The sequence below is a fragment of the Notamacropus eugenii genome, chromosome 5 (assembly GCF_028372415.1).
Source record: "Notamacropus eugenii isolate mMacEug1 chromosome 5, mMacEug1.pri_v2, whole genome shotgun sequence".
In the NCBI taxonomy this organism is placed as follows: domain Eukaryota; kingdom Metazoa; phylum Chordata; class Mammalia; order Diprotodontia; family Macropodidae; genus Notamacropus; species Notamacropus eugenii.
This window is the reverse complement of record NC_092876.1, coordinates 69,170,109-69,194,509: the sequence shown is the minus strand read 5'-3', so window position 1 is coordinate 69,194,509 and position 24,401 is coordinate 69,170,109. Positions and strand designations below refer to the sequence as shown.

Genomic DNA, 24,401 nt, shown 5'->3' with positions numbered 1-24,401 from the left:
CATGTCTATCATTTCAACTACTCCACAGTCAACAATAGTAAAACATTTTAAACTATAAGCAAAGCTCTATAAACTATAAAGCAAAGCCAAGCTCTGTGAAGAGCCCTGTGACTGTGGGGGGAACTAAATAGAAAACAATAGACCTATTGTCCTCGAGGAGCTTACAATCTTCTGGGGGAACTCACGACAAACTCCATTCAATTCAGCAAAAATCAGAAAGCACTTTTAAAATATTATTTATTTATTATTATCTATGTGCGGGGCATTGTGCTTTGCATTGAGAATAAAAAGACAAAAACCAAAAAATGTTTGCTCCCAAGGAGTTTCTAGTCTAGCACAGGGTTATAATTTAAGGTGAATTGAAGGACATCACAAGGGGAGCAAGAGAGGAGGGAGGGACTGAAGATAAGGGAAGTCTTCAAAGAGAAGATGACATTTGAGTTAAGTCAGGGTTCTGAGAGACAGAGATAAGAAAAGAGTGAAAAACATGGGAGATAATGTGTACAAATGTCTGGGCCAGGGACCAGATGTGATGTCAAGATCAGAAAACAGGTGGTGGTTGGGCTTGTCTGGAACATAGAGTTCATGAAGGCAAATAGTGCGAAATAAGACTGGAAAGGAAATGGGGACCCACATTGTGCAAGGTCTTATATGTCAGGCTGAGTTTGCATTTTATTGTGGAGGCAACGTGGAGTTACTCAAGATTTCTGAACAGGGCAGGGGAATGAATGGTCATTTGCTTAATGATTATTTTATCATATTTTTGGAGGGTGAATTGGAAATGGGAGAAGTTGGAAGCCAGCTAGGAGACTGACTACCTAGTAGTCTGGGTGTGAAGTGATCAGGATCTGAATTAGAGTAGTAGCAGCAAGGGAGGAGGAAGGGAGGAGAAGGGGTCAGATTTTGAGAAGTGTCTTGAATAAGAGAGTGAACAAGACTTTCCAACTGAATGGATGTGATGGGTGAGGGAAAGAAAAGTGTTGAGGATCATTCTCAGAATGCACACCAGAATGAGTTGAAGGATGGAATGGGAATAGGGAAACTGTGGAAATAGGGAAATTTAGAGTAGGGACAGATTTAGGAGGAAAGGTAATGAATTTTATTTTTGACATGTTAGTTTGAGGTGTTGATCTACACTGATTGAGGAATTTCTTCCCTGGGAGCTCCTGTACAGGTAAACTATGTTAGATACTTAGTGCTAAGTGGAATTACAGAGACCAAAAGAAGGGGGAGGAGGAGGAGAAACAACGTCACTTGCCCCAAGGAGTGTATATTTTTTTCTTTTTATGATTTGTGTTTAAAATTTTTATTGATATACAGGATATCCCAAAGATAGTAACACTTAAAACTGCCCTAAGACTTTTGGGACATCCTGTCATTTGCTTTTCCATCCCCTTTATTTCTCTTTCATAAACTTGCACTCTACCAGAGGAATACAGTGTGTACACAGAGAAGTAAACACAAGGTAATTTGATATGTAAGTATTCATGTAAAGAAGGCTGTCCCAGACTTGGCACGTCCCTGGGAGAAGTTGTGAAATGTTGCTTAGGCTCTGGGCCACTACTAGGCACAAGGGCTAGGGAATTGCACGAAAGGTTCTAGTGATTGGAGCCAGTGAGGATTATCAAAGATTCCCTTGCAATTTGGCTCCTGCCTCACCCTTCTACTAAGGCTAATCTCCTAACAGGTCCCCAATGATCCCATTACATCAAGTCCTCCTCATTCCCTGGGCTCTTTCTGTAGATCTCAACACCAATGAACACCTCTTTCTTCTAGACCCTCTCTCCTCCATAGGCTTCTAATTCTTGCCCTTTCTAGCTAATTTCTTTGTTATTCTCTTTTCACCGACTTCCTTTCTCCCAACCCCTTAAGTATTCCCAAGATTTTCTCTGTGGCCTTCAAGTTGTTGCTGTACCTTCTCCCTAAATTATTTTCTGCATTCCCAGGACTTCAACTATCACCTCTCTGCATTGACTCCTATGAATTTCCCTATTACCTCTTCCAAATCTTCATTATACTCTTTCTGATCACCAGCTCTACACCTCTAGTTACCTAGAGTATCAAGGATTATAGTTTTAGAACTAGAAGTTATCAATGTCCAACTCCATCATTTTATTTTATTTCATGAAATATGTTTATTGGTGCTCTTTAAAAAAACATACCTTTATTACTTCCCCATGACTTAACCTCTCCCATCCCTAAACTCTTTGTTGTGAAAAATAAGCGCAATCAAGTAAAACAAATCAACGAATTGTCCATATCTAAAAATTTGTGCCTCATTCTGAACCTAAAGACCACTAGCTGGGAGGCCTGATGCATATTTCATCAACAGTCCTCTAAAGTCCATTCACCAGATCAGAGGTTTCAACTACAGTCTCCAACACTCCAAAGTGCCACCTAAATCAGATAAAAATGTAATTGGAAAATATTTAACAAAATAAATAAAAATACGATAAACATAGATAACATTATATTTTAAAACTAAGTCAATATGTGGTGGCAGGGATCCTTATTTATGCATTAGTGCATTTCTATTTGGGTTTGACACCTCTGGACCAGACTTGTTTAGTCCTTCAGTGTTGTTTTCTTTTACATTACTACAGCCATCATGTAATTATTGCTCCCTTGGTGCTACTTACTTTTCTCTGCATCAGTTCACACAAGTCTTCCCAGGCTTCTCTGAATTCATTGTTTCTTATGGTATAATGATATTCTATTGCATACACATGCCATAATTTGTTCAGCAATTTTTCAATTGATAAGCATGATCTCTTCAGTTATTTGCTACTATGAAAAATATTCTTCCAAACATATTTCTATATATGACACTTTTTGTTCCTGGCCTTTTCTCAATCTTCATTCTTCTCAGCAGCTTTTGATATAGTTGATCACTCTCTTCTCTTTGATGATAACTTTCCTCTAGGTTCCATGACTGTACTCTGTCCTGGTTCTCTTCCTACCATCTGATTGCTCCTTCTCAGTCTTCTTCATTGGATCTTTGTCTAAGTCATAGCTGTTAATAGTGGGTTGTTGGGATTGGAAGCTCAAATCCGTGTGGACGGTCTCGGGCGGGTAAAAGTGGGACTTCTAAATCTTAGAGTCTTACGAGGCCCTCCATGAACAGCGGGGATTCGAGAAGGTCAGACTGAGCTAGCTCGGCTAGCTCGGGTATTTCCGCCTCTCCCCGGGAGATACGTGATGGGTGGAGTCTCCCTGCCCTCGAGGTCGTCCCGGATCTGGGCACACTATTGTTATCTAACAGCACGGTATTGAGATGCAAACTGTGTGGCTGAAGGTTAAGTAGGATTGAGGAAGCCTGAAAGCTCTCTCTTAGCACGTAAGGAGCCAAGAGGACAGTAGGCTCCGCTTTCCTTCTTTCCTCTCTCCCCTCCCCCTCTCTCCCCGCTTGTACTTCTACTTCCAATCCCTTAAGATCTTAGCCTCCTTAGGAAATCTCCCCCTCTTCCTCCTAAGGAAGACCCCCCTGCACTTGTAACCGAGACCCTGAAATAAAGCTCAACCCTTGTTCGACTCTGGAACGTCCTTTCTCTCATACGTGCATCCGGCGTGGCCAGCCGAAGACCTCGGAGGTGAGGTAAGAAAGACTCGGGTAGCCCACACAGGCCTCTAGGCCTGGCAGTTTTTGTCACCCAGGGCTGTCCTCTGCTCCCTTCTCTTCTCTCTTTACACAATTTCTCTTGGTGATCTCATCAGCTCCAACGGATTCAACTGTCATCTATATGCTGAGGACTCTTGGTCTACTTATCTGGTTTCAACTTCTCTCCTAACCTTTGGATCTAGTCTCAGAATTTCGAAAAATGGGAAGGACTTAGCTTGGTGAAGAAAAGGTGAGAGGACAATGAAGCAATAACAATGGTTGGCATTTATATAGACAGAGCTTTAAGGTTTGTGAAATGCTTTCCACATTTTCTCATTTGACATTTACCCTGTAAGCGAGGTGCTATTATTATTCCTTATTTTCTAGGTGAGGAATCAAGCACCAGACTGGTTAAGTGACTCGCCCATGATCCCACAGCTGTCTATGGTGTCTGTAGGTCTGAGGTGACATTTAAACTCAGGTCTTTCTGATTCTAAGTCTGGCCCATTATCCTCTATATCATGCCACCTCTCTTGAGGTCAGAGGGACGGTAAATGGGAATCTGAAAATTCCAAGTATTTCAAATCTGATATCATATTTGCCAGTGTAAGGGAGGCTGTGAGCACTATTCTCCCAACCTTTCCCCATCCCTTATGAAGTAGGTAACATTCTTGATTGAGTTATTTGGGATTGGGACACACTAGGGAAGGGAGGAGAAAGAAGCCTTTAAGAAAAATAAGATGCCAAAAGAGAATTAGAGAGACTGCTGAGAGATAAAGGTTAATTGGAATCTCATTGAAATGAGGAGAGGGGAAGCTCTACTCCATGGACAAAGGGGATGATTCTAAGGAAGTGTTCAATTGCTGAAACAGTAGCATGGTAACTTAGCAAGGGAACTATGGTAGAAGAGTTTGGGGAGAAAGTGAGAAGGGAGTAGTATTGGGAAAGAAGGATCATGAGCTTTGTATGAGCTCTTTTTGGTTTCTGTGTCCTTTTCTGGCATTACTTTCTTTAAGTTCAGCTAATGTCTCAAATACTTGAGCATTCTGTACTAAGTGACTTTTGCCAATAAGCTTTACGTGATAGTTGGTGTTGTAAATTAATCTTCTGTCCTCCAATCTGACATCTCCAACTGCCTACTAGACATCCCAAACTGGATGTCCTGTAGTCAACTTAAGTTCAACATTTCCAAAACAGAATTCATTATCTTTTCCCTAATTCCTCTGTTCCTCCTTTCCTTCTTCCTGTCAAGAGTACCACCATCTTTCTGGTCACACTGCCTCAAAAATCTAGGTGTCATCTCAACTCCTCACTCTCTCTCACCACTCTCCCACATGCAAGCAATTGGGAAGACTTATAGAATCTATCTTCATGACATCTCTCATATATGCCCCCCTTCTCTCCTCTGACTCTGCCACTACCCTGGTGCAGGCCCTCATTCCCTCATACCTACTACAAGAACTTGCTGGTTTGTTTCCCTGCCTCACGTCTCTCCCCATTCCAGTCATCTATTAAACTGATCTTCCTAAAACATGTGTCAGGCCATGTCACCCTCACAGTGACTTCCAGGATCAAACATAAAAACCTCTGTTTAGTTTATACAGCCCTTCAGAGACTGAGTCTGTCTTATACCTTTCCAGTCTTCTTACACCTTACTCTCCCCTTCCATGAACTTTGTGATCAATAACACTGGCCTCTTTGCTATTCCTCTTATAAGACACTCCATCTCTCAATTCAGTGCAATTTCACTGGCAGTCCCTCATGCCTGGAATTCTCTTCCTCTTCATCTCCACCTTTTGGCTTCTCTGGCTTCCTTCAGGTTCCAATTGAAATCCTGTCTTCTGCAAGAAGCCTTTCCTGACAGCCTCCCTACTCCCCAGGCATGCTATTGCCTTCTCTCTAAGATTATCTCCAATTTATTCCATATATATCTTGTATATAGTTGTTTTCATACTGTCTCTTCCTTAGACTATGAGTTTCTGGAGAGCAGGGATTTTTTGTTTTGTTTTGCCTTTCTTTGCCCAGCATTTCACTGGGACATAACAGACATTCAATAAACGATTGTTAACTTGACTCAGGGGACAAATATGGCATTGTGGCATGTGCTTTATAATGCTGTGACTAATGCAAATACTTTGTATATATCTAAATATATATATATCAATATATAGATATAGATATGTAGAAGGATAGAGCTCCACATGTAGACATGCTTGCTATTATTTTTGTGTTTGACTCCAAGGGAGTCAAAACAGATATCTCTAACCTCTTCTCACCCTACCCTTCTCCAAGGGAGATTTTCATTCTTGCCAGGAGAAGCAAGAGGTTGGGGCCAGAGGCCATTCTGCTTTCCTTAAAAAGAGGAATTACTAAGCAAGAAGTATATTTATCTGCTCCCTTAAAATTGTTAGAGGATATCATCGGTTTCCATCTAACTTCTGATCACTTTGCCATTCAGGGGGTGTGGGGATTCCAAGCTCTATAATCCAGACTTGGTCCTTTTCTCACCAATTACCATCTCCACAATGAACATATATAGAGAATAGTCTATTTATCCAAATTGCAGCAAACTCAGAATCAGAGGACATAGGAAAATATATTCCAGACAACACAGAGTAAAGGAGCTCTCCCACTGGGAAGGAAGTAACTCAGATTGAACAAGAGAGAGAGTCTTGGGTCTCATCCAAGAAGAAACTCCCCAAAGTCTCTAGAGCAGCAAGCTAGAGACAAATACATGACTGCCTATTCCTCTCGTATCTTCCCAGATTCTTTTCCTTCAGTGATTTGAAGAACAATCAGTTTCTTCCATGTTTTCTCCTGAAGTTGGAAACCAGGAGAGCCCAAAGCAATTCCACATTAGAAGAAGACTTGAAGCTTGTCTAGTCCTCAAGGGGACAGGCCCTTAAGAGTCCCAAAGGAGAAGTAACCTCTGGAGAATTCCAAAGAGGACTGGCTGAGAAATGAAGGTCTCTCCTCCCCCTAATTTTATTCTGCCTGTCATGCAGGGCTCGGCATCGATATCTACCAACAAGGAAAGAGTCCCAAACTAATGGGCTTTGGCACCAAGATGACAAATGTATGTATCATAAAATAATCCAAACTGAATGTTGTAACGTTATAAAGAACAAGACCAGCCTCAAAGAAGAGCTAAGAAAAGAGCAGATCCTTCAGTCCTCTGCAGAGTTTGGGGTCCACAGGTGTGGGATGTTGCATGTAATGTTACATTCTCTTCTGCGTTGATCGGTTTGACTCAATATGTAATTTTGTTGAATTAAAAGTGTTATTTGTAAAATTAACTATTTCCCATAACTTTCGCTCTGCCTGGAGCCTCCTTCTCCCTCTTCAGCACGTCTCAAATGTCTTCATCCTGCAGTCTAAATAAACGTTAAAGTTACCGTCCATACTATTCATTAACCGTGTAACCAGCAGTAAAACAAGGACGAACAACCGTTTACAAGGTTCCTGCAGCAGGAACGATCGCAGCCCACCACGGACACGGACAGCGGCCGCCTGCTCGGTTCTGAAGGTAGGCCCACCATCCGGGTCTCTCGGAACACCGATGACATCCTCAGGGCTTCAGACACCAGCTCCCTGGGGAAGGGGCTGGGTAGGCGCTGACTAGCTAGGCCGAAGGCTGAGCGGTGTGAGGCCTGGGGGCGCTTACCGCGGATGGAGCGCTGGCCCCGAGTTCGAATCCACCCTCTGAACGCTGGCTAGCTGCATGGCCCAGGCTACACAGCTTAACCTCGGTTTCCTTCTCTTTAAAAGGAGGAGAATGCTGGGGTATTTTTTCCACGGGGCTGTACACAGCTCGGACGTCTGCCTTCGCGTCCTGCCGGGCCCGAGGCCGCCGAACCCAGGCCCAGGACTCGTCGCCCTTTCCTCCGGACGGGTCAGCTTTGCGCGCGCATGGTTCCAAAAACAAGGCAAGTGGAACGGCCCGTTGTCCCGAGTACACGCAGGTGCATGGGGACGCGGAACGGAGAGGCGGCCGCTTTGTTCCTCGCCGGCCAGTGGCAGCACAGGTGGGAAGGGGGGCGTGGCGCGAGAGGCGCCAAACTGGGGGGGGCGGGGCGTGGGGGCGAACCTCTCGGGCCCTTCTCGCCTGACGTCAGGACGAAACGCATGCGCACGGGGAGGGCAGCCCGGGGAGGAAGGGGTGGGGACGCTGCACTTCACTTCCGGCGCCAGGGGATGCGCATCCGGGTCGCCTTGCCGCCGCTGCCGCCGCCGCCGCTGCCGCCGCTGCCGCCTCCGTCGCCGCCGCCGCTGCCGCCACAACCGCCTCCTCCTCTTCCTCCACAGCCAACGCCTCGTCCTCCCGCCCGGGCTGCCGCGGGGCCAGACCTGTCCCCATGCCCCTGTCCCGCCGGGGGCTGCCTCCGCCGCTGCCTGGTGAGTCCCCGCTTCTGCCCCAGCCCCGGCGGCCCGGGAGTGTGGTGGGCATTCGGGGCTCGCGGCTGCCTCAGCGCCCCGAGCCCCGGCGCCTGTCGGGCCTTAGGCTGCCCCTGCTCGGCCGGGCCGCAGGCTGGACAGGTTCGCGTGAGAGTCCTGGGGTGTTGGCGCCGGACCCTCGGGTGGGGAGTCTCTAGCCCCGGGTTCGAGTTGTGTCCAGGTTGTTTAGGACTTGGGTGACCTTGGCAAGGCCCCGCCGCACTCCGAGCCTCAGTTTCCTCACCTGCAGGGGGGGGTTAGAGTGTGTTTCTCAGGTTTGTTTAGCCGAGTGACCTCCCTGGGTCTCCGACTGGCCGGCCACCCCTCCCTGTTGGGGGTCGGGGTAATAGTCACCCCCCCACCTGTTGGTGTGTCGGGGAGTGGGGGGGAGAAGGACCATTCTTCTGAATGCGGCTGGGATCGGAACCCTGTATCGATGTTAAGGAGGCGACCGGCGTTTGTTGTCTTTATTATTCATAACCATGGTAACGAGAGCCAGCCTTCATTTAGGACGTTAAGGTTTGGAAAGTGCTTTACAAATATAACTTCATTTTCCGCCCTCAACCACCCTGGGAGGTGGGTGCTATTACCATCCTCACTTTTCGGATGAGGAAAGTGAGGCCAAAGGAGCAGCACGGTAAGCAACTGAGGCTGGATTGGAACCCAGGCCAGCCCTGTCCTAGTCGGGCGCTGGGAAAACAAGGAAAAATAGAGTCCTGGCCTTGAAGAAGCATGCATTCCAGTAGGTTAGAAAACACCAATAATTATACGCATTAAGAATATATACAGTACGAATAGTAAGTAATAAAGGCGAACGTGCAAGCAGTGTGTGCAGAGGGAGAGAGAGACAGGACTGGGAAGGACCTCCTTCAGGAGTGGAATGTTAAGAGAAAATGTTTGTTGATTGATTAATAGATCACCACCACCACCTACCCACCCACCCCCAACAAACAAAAAAGAAGAAAATGTGTCTGACCCCAAAGAACTTCTCTTTGCTTGGGAGGAGGTGGCTGGAAAATCTAAATCCATGAAAAGACACCAAGGAGAATTGAATTAGGGAGAGCATTAACACTGGGTCCATGACGAAATTTTGTTGGAGATGGTTAGGTATGAATTAAGCCTTGAAGGAAAACAGGGACTCAGTAGGGAGGAGTGAGTGCAGACTCTCCAGTTGTATCTGATGGGGCATAGAGTTTGGGGAAGGCATAGTACTTCTATTTGCCTGGAAATCATTCATAGAAACTTTCATTCACAAACTGCAGGGCTTCTGGGTGTTGATGTAAAGTTATGTAATGGAACTGCCCTTTAATTTAGAGGAGCAACAAAAAAAGATTTTCCCATGATTGATCTGTGAGCTCTTGGCCTGGAGCTCTGAGCTTAGATTTGGTCTCTAACCCCCACCCCCTCCATACAGCAGTCAGTTTCTTAGCTGCAGTGGTACATGTTATTTTGCTGTTCATTGATGGTATGATCATTATCCTTAGGCTATCTCAGAGAAAATGTGGTATTCTTAAAAGAGCAGTTGAGACCTGAGTTCAAATCCTGTCCTTGACATTAATTAACATAGAGCCAAGGACAAGTCCCTTAATCCCTGAGTTGATGCCTTAAATTCAGTCAGGCATTTGTTAAGCATTTATAGTGTGCCAGGATGAGGATACAAAGAAAGTGCAAAGAAAGGGGAAAATCACGTTCCATAGACCTTAAGGAACTCTGATTCTGATAGGGGAGACAACATGCAAAAAACCACACATAGGAGATAGACAAGTGTGAATGGAAGGTAATCTTAGAAGGAAGGTTCTATAGGGGAGCAGAACACCAGGAAAGGCCTCCTGCCAAAGGTGAGATTGGAGCAGATTCTTGAAGGAAACCTTGAAAAGCCAGGAAGTGAGCAGAGAAAGCATTCTAGGCATTGGGGCAGCCAGGAAAAGCTCTGAGATAGGAGGTGGTGGCATGGCAGGGAGAAGGAACAGCCAGGAGACTGGACTGTAGAGTATGAGGGAAAGAGGAAAGTCTAAGAAACCTAGAAAGGGCTTTAGTTGCCAGAGGATTTTCTGTTTGATCTTAGTGGTGATAAGGAGCTCCTGGAGTTTGGAGGGGTGGACAATTTAAGTGTGAGTTATTATCTGTAAAGGTAGAGGATGGCTATATACTGGTGAGCAGTAAACAGGCTGTTACAGTCAGCCCTATTTTTCCCACAGGCTTTAGTTATGAGTCATTTGAGCGTATCCAGGAGTTAGCATTTTTTCTTTGTGATGCTTAAGTTTTGTGGGAGATGAGGCGTACAATCATGGAAGAAATTTTGCTATACTAATTCAGTATGATAGTGGTAAAGTTATGTAGTTTCTCCTCTCCCTCCCACCCCCAGTACGTTTTCTTTCGAAGACCTAATCTATTTTCTGTACATGTTCAGAATGCCCATTCAAATTTAGTACCCAAATTTACATCCCTCTCCTGGTCTCTCAGCAGGTTTTTTTTGTTTTCATGGTATTTAAAAATTCCTATCACTTCTGTTTCACCCCTCACATAATTTCCAGTCCCAAGGTTCAACACCATAGACTATTAGAGGAGAAGAGAGTTTAGAGATCATTTAGTCCCAAGTCTCTTATTTTACCAATAGAATATTTTAGTCACTTGCTCAATGTCACATAGCCCACAGAACCAGAACTAGAAACTCTGATTTCCTAGCTTCCAATTCTGTGGGGGTTTTCCTCCCACTACAGCTTTCTTTTCCTCTCTCTATGTTCTTCACCTCTATTCATGTTTCTCTGCTTTTAAGAAATTTTCCTCACTGATGCTTTAGGTGTCACACTTGGAGCAATGATAGAAAAACTAGGTTTCCTTCCTAGATCTCTTTTTGAACATTTGGAAAAAGTTTTAGTTTTCTTACCTGTAAAATGAGGGAATTGGAACAGATCATCACTAACGTCCCATGTATTTCTAAAATTCTGTAGTTCCTAAATATATTATGAAGCACAGATTTTGTTCTTATGGCATAAGAATTTTCATTTCCTCCATTTTCTTCAATCAACAAATGTTAATTGTGCACCTGCCATGTACCATCTAAGAGGTAGTGTATTGTAATGGATAGAGAGTCAGCCTTGGAATCCAGGAGACTTGGATTCATGTCATGAATTAGTGGAGAGAATTTTCTTACCATCAGTTCCACCTAAGAAACCATAGATCTGATCCAAAACAAAACTACAAGGAGTCTTTGCTAAGTATCAGGCTTAGAAAGACAAAAACAAAACCATTTCTGTTCTGTAGGCCTTGCTTTCTTTCAGGGAAATAACCTGTCCGGTATGCAGCTAAGCAAATATAAGATATAAGATACAAAGCAAATACAAGGTTATTTGGTGGGGGGATGGGGGAAAGGCATTAGCTGCTGGGGGACTAGGAAAGAATGTAGTTCAAGGGCACTTGAGCTAAGTTTTAGTGGAAGTGAGAGATTCTAAGAGGTGAATGGAGAGCATTCTAAGCAAGGGGAATAACCTAGATAAAGGCTCAGAGACAGGAGGACCATCTTATTGAGAGAACAGCTAGTGGCTCAGTTTGGCAGGATCAGAGAGTAAGTGAAGGGGAGCAATGTATATAGTGAGTTTAAAAGGATAGACTGGAGCTAGTTTGTAAAAGGCTTTAGTTGCTAAACAAAGGAGTTTGTAATTTATCGTAAAAGCGATCTGTTAGTTTTGTGCACAGGGAGTGACATGGTTAGACAGGTGCTTTAGGAATATCACTTTGGCAGCCATGTGGAGATCACTTGGAGTTTGGAAAGGTTTGAGGCGTGAAGGCTAGTTAGGAATCTGGTTATGGTTTGAGTTATGGCAGTGCTGGGAACTCGGAGTCAGGAGACCTGGGTTTGAACTTTGGCTCTAACACATAATGCACAAATCATTTGTAATTGGTTGCCATAACCAAAACTCAGCTGTCAAATTCATGGGCACAAATTCCACAAATGACATCTCATTTCTGTAAGCAATGTCTTTAAGCAACACTTTCTTCTTTCTGTCTTTATTGTGAAGTAGCAGGCAAAGCACTGTCCACAGCTAAGCAGTATAGTTAGGTGTTGTGAGTCTTACTTATATCATACTTATAAAGAGGGCTGTACCGTAATTGTGGCATATCTTGGACCTCAGCTCCTTCCAGACCCTAGTCAAGCCTCCCCAGATATTTTTAGCAAGGACTGTTGGAGATAAGCCAGGTCAGGCCTGGATGATGGTAACCAGTAACCTCTAGGTGGTCTTCCCCTTCCCATCAGTGAGCTGTCAGTCAACGAGCATTTATTAAGCATTTACTTTGTTCTCTGCACTGTGCTGAGGATACAAAGTCACAGTCCTACTCTCAGAATTCACCTTCTCATGTGAACAACTATGTCCATGTAAGGCATATACATTGTAAATGGAAGATAGTCTCAGAAGGAAGGTACTGGTAGGTGGTGGGATTGGAAAGGGCCTCTAGCTGAATGTGGAAAGATTGGGAGCTGAGTGATGAAGGAAGTTGGAGAAATTTGGAGGTGGAGATGAGAATGGCAAGGAGGCCAGTGTAGCTGGATTTTAGAGAGTATGGAGAGGGATAAGGTATAAGACTGGTAAGCTAAGCAGAGGCCAGATGGTGAAAGGCTTTAAGTGCCAGACAGAGGAATTTATATTTTGATCTTAGAGGCTATATGACATAAGGTCAGAGCTGCACTGCACTTTAGGAAAATCACTTTGGTGGCTGAGTGGAAGGTGGTTTGAAGAGGAGAGCAACTTAAGGCAGGGAGACCAACCCAGATGGCTTTTGTAATAGTCAAAGCAAGAGGTGATCAGAGCCTGTGCTAGGGTGGTATCTGAGTGGGGAGAAAGGAAAGTGGAGTAAAAGTGTTGTGAAGGAAGAAATAACAAGACTGACAACGGATTTATTATGTGGGGTGACTGTGCATAGGTAGTTGAGGTTGTGTACCTGGGAAAGTAATGATCTTTTTCCGAGTAAGAGGAAAGTTGTAGGTTTGAGAGAAAGATAGAGTTATGTTTTTGGACATTGTTTTGGACATTTTGGAGTTTGAGATGAGTATGGGCCATCCCATGTGAGATGTCCAAAAAGCAGTTGATCAGGGAATCATGTGTTGTTGATGTTGTTAAGATGGTTTTAGCCATGTCCTATTCTTCATGACATCTTTTGGAATTTTCTTGGCAAAAATACTGGAGTGCTTTGCCATTTCCTTCTCCAGGGTTCCTCTTTTACAGTTTAGGAAACTGAGGCAAACTGAAGTTAAGTGACTTGCTGAGGGTCACACAGCTAGTAAATGTCTGAGATTGGATTTGAACTCAGATCTTCCTGACTATAGGCCCAACACTATCCACTGCCCTACCTAGCTGCTGGGAATCATATACATGGATATAATCTAACTCGTGGAAATTGATGATATCAAGTAAGACTAGTATAAGGGTTCTTAAATTTTTTTATGTTATGGAACTCTTTGTCAGTCTGGTGGAAACTTTGGACCCCTTCTCAGAAGAATGTTTTTAAATAAATAAAATAAAATACAAAGATTTCAAAGTAAACTGATTATTTAAATGTAGTTCTCAAAATGTTATTTAAAAATACAAGTTTCTCCAGGATCCCAGCTTAAGAACCTCTGAGTGAATAGTGGATAGAGCCCTATACAGAACCTTGAGAAACACTCATGGTTAGTGGGACTCATGGTTAGCGGGTATGACAAGAATGAAGAGCCAGCAAAGATGACTGATTCTGGAAATTGAGACAGGTAGGAAGGCTTCCATTTGACCTGCCTTTAATTTGCCCAGTGGTTTAAAAATAGCCCCACAGCCAAATCTGAAATTTCATGACTTACAGTCAGTTGTTAGCTCTAGGACATCAGTTATTAATTTGGATGAACATTTTAAAAAACGTTTTGATAACTATATTTCAGTACAGTTGGTTTTATGCATTTCAAAACTTTCTGAAGAGTCCAAAGCCTTCACCAGACTGCTAAAGGAGTTCGGTTGCACAAAGGATTAAGAACTTCTGCAGACTCTAGGGTCTCTGTAGGTAGATCAGGCCTACAGGTAGATAAAAGGGGTCATGTCTGGGTTGATGGTGGGACATCTCCTATTTGATCTTGGTACTCCTTGGGCATATTGAAGCCTCCGTTTAGGATAGACTTAGGAAGAGCAGGCAGGAACTCTAGAGCTGATCTCGTCAACCTCTAAAAGAGGGAGACTACCTAAGTAATAATGAAGTCCTGCAGATGCGCACCCAGGAAGGGGTTTTGGCGTCGGTAAAGCTTTCAAGTAAAGCATCGCATCTTGGTAAACTGTGTCCACATGATTTCGAGACTGTTGAGATCAGAACTTCTGTGGATCTTTACATTCATGGATGTGGATATTATTGCCCATCCTCCCTCGTGTTGGAGTTCACAACTGACGTCTCTGCTCAGTCTGTGCTACCCAACCACTGATTTTTAAAATCTGTGCGCAAGGTATTGTACTTGAGCAAACCACGTGCGTGCACAGTACCTAATATATGGAGCAGGAGTTGAAGTTAAGCATTTAGTTCTCTCTTCCTACACATCTGTGTTATATATCAATCAATAGGCACTTATTAAGAGCTCAATATGAGCTGTGTAGTAATAGATAAGATAGATGGATAGATAGATGTCCTGTATATATTTATTCTATGGTAGTGGCTCTGTGCAAGGACTAAGTAAAATGAAGAGTGCTAGTCTGTGTTGTTGCTTCTGCTGTTTGCAAAGAGCACTTTGATCTTCTGTCTGATGAGTAAAAGACTGCGAGGGAACCTAGGATAGCTAGGTGAGGCTGGAGCGCTAGACTTGGAATCAGAAAGGCTCAACTTCCTAAGTTCAAATCTGGCTTCAGACACTTACTAGCTGTGTGACCCTGGGCTAGGCACTTAACCCTGTTTGCTTCAGTTTCCTCATCTGTAAAATGGCTGGAGGAAATGGCATAACTCTGTTATCTCTGCTGAGATAACCCCAGAGGGGGTCATGAAGAATCAAGCACAACTGAACCCTTAGAACCACCACCACCAACAGGGAACCTGCACCTGAATTTCCAAAGAAAAATGACGCTTAGTGATGGTTAAGCAGGAAAGAAACCAGCCATGTTATAATATAGGTATTAACCATATAGTTATAAACCATAAAAGCCCCAAACCTGTTCTGTAGCCCCACTTTGTTGAACCTAAAAAATTGGCATAAAATGCATCCTTCACACTTTGACTTCTGCTGACTGAGTATACATTTTATGATTTTTTTATGATTTAAAATCTACAGGCAAATCAAAGTAATTGATATTAGCCTGGATTGCTCCTTTTCTTTCTAAATTTTTGTCCTTGACATCCCCTGTCTGGGACATTTTAATGAAAGATGCAGTTTTAAAAACTGAAACGGCATGCTTCTTACTTGCTATCCTCATTTGTGCCCTAATGAAGTTTGCTTTTTTCTTTTTAAATCACTTCCAGGCTTCCTTATTTCACTGTTGTACATAGAATCCCTTAGAATTCTTCCCTCCCCCTCACCCCCCCCCCCCCAGTTTATTCAGTACAGCCATGTTGTAATACATTAATAATTGTATGATTAGAATCATGGGATGTTAGAGCCAGACCTTCTGATTTTCCAAATGAGGAAACTGCAGTTCAGATAAGGAAAGTGACTTGACAGACCTCACACAAGGACCCTGACTTCTGACCCTCCAGTCTAAATGCTTGTAATGGGCTATGTTGCCTCTCCTGGGACCTTAGTTACATACTTCCCCTCTTGGGCCCTCATTTTCTTCCTCTATAAAATTAGAAGACAATTAGAAAGCTCACTTCAGACCATCTCATATCTATCAGTAGATAGAGTAATGGTCCTGAATTTTTTGTCTGATTCCTGCCTTAATATTTGAAGGCCTGTCATCTGGAAGAGAGAGTAAACTTGTCCTGGGTTTTGGACCTGGAGAAATGGAAATTTTCAAAGTGGCAAATTTTGGTATGCTATGAAGAAAACCTTTCCAATGAGAGCTATTCCGAGTGGGGTGGGCTATTTTGAAGATCTTGTTGATTACATTTGAGTTAATTTACTTGATTAATGGCTGTACTACTTAGATTTGAACATGTGATTGCCTAAACAAATGTAAATGGCAGTTTCCTTTTATGGGTAATCTCCCCAGATAGAGTATGAGCTACTTGGGAGCAGCAGCTCTGCTTTATCTCTTTGTACCCACTGTGCTTAGTGAGAAGCCAGTACTTAATAAGTGCTTTTTCATTCCTTCCTGTGATAGTCTACTCAACAAATGTCTTGGGATCAAAGTTTCATACTGTTCCACTGAACTGAGAACAGGTTGTGAATGAGGCTAACATTTCAATCTGTGCTTTTAATACGATCTCATTGGGACAGGTAAGAGGATGGATTGTGTATGTTGTGGGGTTTTTTTTTTTTAACACTTCTGTGTAAAAATTGACATCAGTCAGCAAGAAAGTGCTAGTGTAACAGTTTTCACTTTTATGGGTGAGAATATGTAAGCTTTTTTGATTAGAAACCTAAATACTAGATCTTTCCCCTGTCCTTGCCACGATCCTAAGGGTGTATAGCTTCTTTGATCAGGAACCCAAGCCAAGGATTTATTTTATTCCCTGCCCTGCTTTTTACTGGAACCTGACTTGGGATAATTCACAGATCCTGGATTTCTTTGTGTTTCTATGTGTGTTTTTCAGGTAGTAAAATGTTGGGGAAAAAAAAAGCAAAAATTTCATTGCAGCTTTTAGAAAAGCATTCTTTGATGATATTAATGTTAAATGCTTTGAGTTCCTTGTGGAAATTGATTGTATTATAAAACGCATGCAGTATTAATACTGAAATGTCTCAACCTTAAAAGTTATTTAATTTCTTCTTTCTTTGATCAGCAGTGTACATTAAAATGGATTAATGAAAATGCCCTAAATTTAATGCTCTCCACATGGATTTCAAATATGAAACAAATTTTCTTCTTTATATTATGTCCATCAGATAAGACTCCCCTTTCATCTAGAAGAAGTTAGCAAACGATATACCAACTTGAACTCTAGCCACTTCTTTTGAACCAGTGGAGTAGTAGCCAGATTTACATCAACATTTCCATTTTTATCTTTCAATGAAGCGGAAAAAAGCTTTAAAATCACTAAGTACAAACAGTTTTTGTTGGAATATCACTGCCTTTTTGTACAAGTTACTTTTTTTTTAATCATATGCTAGAAACTTAATTGCATTTTTGCTGAGAGGGTAATGATCATTTGATATTGAATTGGGTATAGGAAATTTAAAAATTTCAAGGCTTGAAAATTTACATAGTGATGAGAATTGACTTCACTTTCTTTGAAACCAATAGATTTATGAAATTTAATTTTTAAAAAATATACCAGAAGATTCTTTTTTTGGTAAAAAAAAAAAAAACAACAACTTTGTAGGACAGATGTTTATTTTTTGTTCCTTTTATGTTAGCCTGTGTAGCTTGTCAGAAGTATTAACTAAATATTGCATTTTATTTATTTTCTTAGAGAATGATTTTTATTTTTTACATTATGTAGCTTAATATATCCTTTCTTTTCAGGCATCTCTTGTAACAAAATTTTTTTGGGGGGGAAAGATAGTGAAAGCATGAGAATTGAGAAGAAGTGATTTACCCAAGGTCACACAGCTAGTAACTGTCAAGTGTCTGAGGCCGATAAAATTTGAACTCAGGTTCTCCTGACTCCAGGACCGGCGCTGTATTCATTCCACCACCTAACTGCCCCTGAATATTGCATTTTAGTAAGGTTTTCCTAATTAATTTTCTCTCTTGGAAAAAAAAGGTATATATTTACATGTATCTGTATATGTATAGGAAATAAACTCAGACTTTGCTACAGACATGCTGAAATATAAAATGTTCTCTTCTTGGATACTAGAGCTTTTAAAATAGGCATTTTGAATGGTTGGGATTTGTTTTTTTCACCTGTCTTCTACGTGAAGTTCTGAAAAAAAGATCAGACTTCTCTCTACATTAAAGCAAGCTATTCAAATACTAAAAGTTCAGTAATGGAGCAATTGCTGGAGTCAGGAATGTTATTTGTTGCTTTAAACTTCACTACAAGTGGGAATAAATTTGAAATGATGAGCTTCCAAGTGGAAAAGAATTTTGTTGTTTGTGTTCTATTTGTTTAAAAAATCAGATGAAATAATTACTAAATTCCTTAAAACAAGAAAGGATGCTTTTAACATAGTGATGATATTTAGCAGATGCATAAAATCGTAGAGGTTGGAAGTGTTCATTTCTTCTAGATTTATTTCTAGTGTTCTGGTTCAGGCAGTGTAATTCAGCAGTGTTCTAGTGATATCTTCCTATTTTAGCCCAAAATTTATCCACCTTCCTAATTCAGCAATATATAGCAAATTCAAAAACTTGAAAGGACTACTAAGTTAACAATTATTTATTTAAAATTTAAAGACATAATGACTCTGTAAAACAAGATATTTATAATAATACTAATGGAAAATAGAGGGGCTAAAAATTTACCTCCCCCACCTCCTTCTTCTGGCCATAGAAATAATACATGTAGTCTCTCTAAACTTTGTCATCACTCCAGGTCTTGGGGGGGGTCTAATTAAACAGAGGGCTTGGTGGGAATCCGTTATGTTTGGATGGTATCAAAGGAAGAATGGAAACGTAAGGAAGGGAAACTACTTGGCCATAAAATGAGAGAAATTGGGACTAGAAGGAATTGTTTGTTCTCCTTTTGGTTGAAGTAAGAGAACTCCTGAAAGGAACATATTCCACATAGGGACTAGACAAAGTTTAAAAACTTTTCCAGTCTTTTGTTTCTTTTTTAAAATTTTTATTTATTTATTTTTAGTTTACAATGTTCTGTTCCACAAGCTCCCCCCTCCCCAAGATGGCAAACAATCTGATAAAGATTCCACATGTACATTTTCATATTAGTCATGTTGTAAAGAAGAATTATAACCAATGGAATTAACCACAAGAAAGAAGAAACAAAACAAAAAGAGAGCAAATAGTCTGCTTTGCTCCGCATTCAGAGTCCAGAGTTGTTTCACTGGATGTGGAGAACATTTTCCATCATGAGCCTTTTGGAGTTGTCTTAGAACTTTGCATTGCTGAGAAGAGCCAAGTCCATCAGAAGTTAGTCACTGCACACTGTGGCTGTAACTGTGTACACTGCTCCCCTCACTCAGCATCAGTTCATATAAGTCTTTCCAGGTTTTTCCGAAGTCTGCCTGCTCATCATTTCTTACAGCACAATAGTGTTCCATTACATTCATAGACCACAGCTTGTTCAACCATTCCCCAATTGATAGGCACCCTCAATTTCCAATTCTTTGCCACCACAAAAAGAGCTGCCATAAATGACCTTTGCAAGTGTGGGTCCTATTTCCCATATGATCTCTTTGGGACACAGCCCTAGAAGTGGTATTGCTCAGTTAGAAGGTATGCACATTTTTATAACCTTTTGGGAATAGCTCCAAATTGCTCTGCAAAGTGATTGGATCAGTTCACACTCCACCAACAATGCATTAGTATTCCAATTTTCTCACATCTTCTCCAGCATTGATAATTTTCCTGTTTTGTCATGTTAGCCAATGTGACAGGTGTTCCGTGGTACCTCAGAGTTGTTTTGATTTGCACCTCTAATCAATAGTGATTTAGAACATTTATTCATATGACTATAGATATCTTTAATTTCTTCCTCTGAAAACTGCCTGTTCGTATCCTTTGACCATTTATCAATTGGGGAATGCCAGTCTTTGTTTCCTAAGTTTAGGTTTGTTCTGTTCATTATTGCCTCCCATGACTGTACTGTTTCTCATTCTGCATACTTATTGTATGAGTTTTGAAATCATCAAATAAACATTTTCTGAAGGGAGTAAGTTTATGGTGCTCCCAGAGGGCCTTGTTTTAGTTGTAGATGTGAATGGCTACTTCCTTTTAGTTAGCTGGTCTGTTTCATTTTAATTTTATTGCCTAGTGGATTATAAATTGGTTCATGTACTAAGTTCTGCCCAGGTTCTTTTTTTTTCTTCTTATTTATAGTTAGATATTTTTCTTCTGTTTCTTTGATGCGTTTTTTTTGGAATTGGGGAAACTTTCCTCCAGTTTTTCTCTTGTGTTTTGATTGTTTTAAGTACAAATGTTTTTTTGGGGGGAACTGAAGTAAGCAAAGGCCATTCATTGCGTTGATTTCTTAGGTAACTTCTAAGGAAAATTTTAAAAACAACTAAAAGTTTACTAGTACAAAGTAATGTAGCCTCAGGCAGGAACACACAGAAAGAATCCTAGACTCAGAGCTAAAGGGAAATGGAGAGATAAGCCAACCTAATCATCTAGTTTTACAGCTAAGGACGATAGAAAAAGGGCATAGCTAGTTAGTGGCCAAGCAGAGTCCAGGGTTCTTTCCTTGTACCAGACACTGCCCTGTGATTTCTGCTGCTGCCATCTCTCTTCCATAACATGTGCCTGGAATGACCATTAGCTAAGACCTAAGTTCAAGTCTAGAATCAAAGTATAGAATTTAGAGGTGATCCAATTTAATCTCTTTATTCCTTGGAGGGGAACCTGAAACCCAGAGAAGTTAAGCATGATAATGAAGCTAAAAATTTCTCTAGCTGTCAGTCAAGCTTGTATTATTAGAATCCTAGGCTATTTTAAAATAAATCAAGGCTTAGTAGAGGGAAGACTTCTGAAGCATCTGGTCCCCATTGTTGGCTAAAAGCCAAGAGGCTACAAAGGAGCTTTTTTACTAGCCCCCTTCTGACTCTAGAGAAGAGAGATTAATTTAGAATAGTTTGTAAATACTGCGTGTGTGAGGTTGAGTGAAACTGAAGGAAAATTGAAGAGTCCTTATATTTCTTGGGCAGTGGGTAAGTTGGATGGGCAGCTTGAAGGATTAGACTTAGAACCTTAACTTTTTTTAAAAAAATAATTATTTTATTTGTTTTCATTGTTCTACAATCACTTCCATATAGCTTAGATTTTTCCCCTTTCTACCTCTCCTTCCCCCCTACCTCCCCACTCCCTCCCTAAGATGACATACAGTTTTATATGGGTTCTACACATACATTCCTATTAAAAGCATTTTCACCTTAGTCATGTTGCATAGAAGAATTAAACTGAAAGGGAGAAATCATAAAACAAACCAAAACATAATACAAAAGAAAATGATCTGCTTCATTCTGTGATCGAATTCCATAGTTCTTTTCCTGGATGTGGAAGGCATTTTGCCTTAAGAGACCATAGGGAATTATTTAAGTCCTTGCATTGCAATGAAGTACTAAGTCTACCAGAAAAATTCTAGAGCCTTAACTTTTATGTCTCAGATTTATTGGAAGACAAAATACGGTGTTCTGAGCATGCCAGACAGGGTCTTACCATGATCATGGGCTTGATCACCAATTAGCAGATAGATAGGATTAGGATAATTAGGGGCAGCTATGGTGCAGTGGATAGAGTCAGAAAGACTAATCTTCCTGAGTTCAGATCAGGCCTCAGACATATAGTAGCTGCGTGACCCTAGACAGGTCACTTAACTTTGTTTGCTTCAGTTTCTTCGTCTGTAAAATGAGCTGGAGGAGGAAATGGCAAACTACTCAAGTACCTTTGCCATAAGAAAACCCCAAATGATGTCACAAAGAGTCAAATGTGATCGATACCAACTGAACCACAAAAAGGGAATTATCTACATAGCATCTGAAGGTTTCTGTGCTTGAACTTAGTTCAGTGATGTATGTAGAGTGCTTTCTGCATATGTTCTAAAGGCTAAAATTTTTTTTCAGGATTTAGGATGGTTTTGCTAAACTCTCATTGTTCATAATGTCTGGCCTTTTATTTTTGCAGTAGCATTTATCTGAAACGTGTGTATGTTGATTTCGGAGTCTGGCTTCAGTGGCTGAAAATGGTATTTTGATGTTAGACTCTTGAATTTGTCAGTAAGCATTTATTAAATGCCTACTACATTCCAGGTATCGTGCTAAGTGCTGGGGAGACAAAGAAAGAAGATTGGGAATAAAAACTGTTATCAGGGTTGTGTGGGATGGTTCAGATCCCTACTTGAATTAATTACTCAAAGGCCTCTCAAAGTGATGACAGAAAGATTTATTTACTAGATTCTCTGAGAATCGGGCAATTCCTGTACCAGTTCACCTGGAGCAGGAAAAAGCCAAAGACATAGAAAAGACAGTGATTTCTATAGACCCTAATGCAACTCCCTCCCCCGCTCCCCCTGCCCCACTGACCATTATTCTCATTAGCTGAGAATATGATCTTACATTCTAGACACAAAATCTAACCAATCCCTTTTGAAATGAAAACATTGAAGAATTATGTAAGTTTTATCCAATCATTGAGACCCTAATGTACTACACAGTTTTATATCCTTATATGGAATTATTCCACTCTAAAAATATTGTAACCTTGAGCCTCTTGGTCTTACCTCACCCCTGGAAGAAAAATTACAATCTGAGAAGTCTTCACTAAACCTATTCCACTCAGGGAGATGTCTGTTAGCATGAGCTGCTCATATGGCCTGGGTAAAGAATGACTGGTGGGCAGTCAGTATGAGTGGCCAAGCAGGGCAACAAGATTTACTTAGTCCTCCCTGGCTGTTATTAAGGACCTCCTAGGTCCTGCTCTCTAGGAGCTTACTGTCTAATTGGGGAAACACCATGCAGACAGTGATGGATAAACAAAATATATACAGAATCAATTGGAGATAATCAGTAGAGGGGTGATAACTAGCATTAAGAGGATAAGGAAAGGCTGCTTGTAGAAGATGGGATTTTACCTGGAACTTGAAGGAAGCTAGAGTAGGGAGATCATTCCAGGCATGGGGAGACAGCCAGGGAAAATTCTGGCATCTGGAGATGGGAGTGTTTTGTGTGAGGAACAGTCAGGAGCCCAGAGTCACTAGGTTGCAAAATATGTGGGGGAAAGTAGGAGAGTCACATGTAAGAAAACTGACCTTTCCCCTTCAGATTTGCTTTTCTTTTTTTTCCCCTTGTTTATGTTAATGATTTGATACCTTGAATTCTGCTATTTTTACTTCTTCCTCCTCTTCCAGCATCCAGTCAGGAAAACCTGAATTTGTCTCCTGACTCCCACTCTCCTACTAGTGCTGTGACCATGGCAAGTCGCTTCACCTTTCTCAGTTTCAGTCTCCTCATCTGAAAAATGAGGGGGGTGATGGCGCCCTGCCCTGTTGGGGCATTTCATTAGCCGTTAGCATTATTATGCCTCTCTTATATACCTGCTGCATATCTTTGCTATTATCATCCTTTGAGCTTTCATTTCCTCATCTCTACAATGGAGATAATAGCATCTCAAATAAGGTGATGTAGTAACATATTTCACAAATTTTGAAGAGCTAATAAATGTGAGCACTTATTATTATTGGCAAGTTCTGTCCCTTCTGCCTCCACAGTCTCTTGCCTCTGACCCCTATATTTTCATTTCTGCTGTCCTAGTCCATGTGCTTATTTCTTATCTGCATTGCCACAAGTCTTTTTTTAAAAAAAAGTTGTTTAATTTTTCTCAATTATATGTAAGACAGTTTTTTAACATTCATTATTAAAAATTTTCATTCCAAATTGTCTCCCTTCTTCCTTTCCCTCCTCTTTAATAAGCCAAACAATTTGACATAGATTTTACATGTTCAGTCATGCAAAATATTTCCATATGCAATGATCTCTTAAATGGTCTCTCCAGTGTTAAGTCTCTGCTTCTTTAATCTACACTGCACATTCTGTAATCACGTTGCTCAAAAACTTCAATGGCTTGCTCTTGCTTACCACCAAATAAAGTATAAACTTTAATGTGGCATTCAAAGAGGGGATTGGGGAGAAGAGGAGCACAGAATGTGCTTAATTGTCTCTCCCCAGCCCTTCTCCCCCCAATCCGGAACAACTGCCTCAGGCTTGGCCCCTGCCATGTGGAGGAACATAATCATTTAAAATAGTGGGGTGGTCTCTTAATCCAGAGAACCCCACAAAAATCATGCAAGTCAAAGGGTTCATAGCTTTGAGTCTACTTCAAGAACACCGGTGAAAGAGCACAAGCTCTCAAGGGCATGCAAATCCAAAAAGTTACCAAGTATTTGAAAGATGTCACTTTGAAGAAACAATGTGTTCCTTTCTGTTGATGTAATGGAATTGGCAGGTGTGCCCAAGCTAAGCAGTGGGGTGGGACACAGGTTGTTGCCGAAAAAGAGTGTTGAACTCTTGCTGCATATGCTTAAAAATGCAGAGTAATGTGGAACTTAGAGGTTTGGGAGTGAATTTTTGTGTCATTGAGCATATCTAGGTTAGCAAGGCAAGGCTCTCAAAGGTGTACTCGAAGGTGTACTTAGAGGCCTGGCTCATGGTCAAACC

General features: G+C 41.4%; 2 protein-coding genes across 6 annotated transcripts in view; one reads left to right on the top strand and one right to left on the bottom strand.

The window, feature by feature from the left end:
* Positions 1-2,110: 2,110 nt before the first annotated feature.
* On the bottom strand, positions 2,111-8,432 carry LOC140507487 (uncharacterized). The gene is made up of 3 exons (XM_072615560.1): positions 8,327-8,432; positions 7,263-8,094; positions 2,111-6,972 (listed from the first exon to the last, which is right to left on the bottom strand). Exons 1-3 carry the CDS (start codon positions 8,430-8,432, stop codon positions 6,951-6,953), a joined length of 960 nt encoding a protein of 319 aa, XP_072471661.1. The 3' UTR covers positions 2,111-6,950.
* Positions 7,876-24,401, top strand: part of EYA3 (EYA transcriptional coactivator and phosphatase 3) — a 114,862-nt gene continuing 98,336 nt past the window's right edge. For 4 of the 5 annotated variants that reach the window (XM_072609553.1, XM_072609549.1, XM_072609557.1 and 1 more), the window contains exon 1: positions 7,876-7,993. The gene's annotated coding sequence lies outside the window, so the exon portion shown is untranslated. Of the gene's footprint in view, positions 7,994-15,600; positions 16,407-24,401 lie in introns of those variants that run through there. The other variant, XM_072609550.1, reaches the window with a different exon arrangement.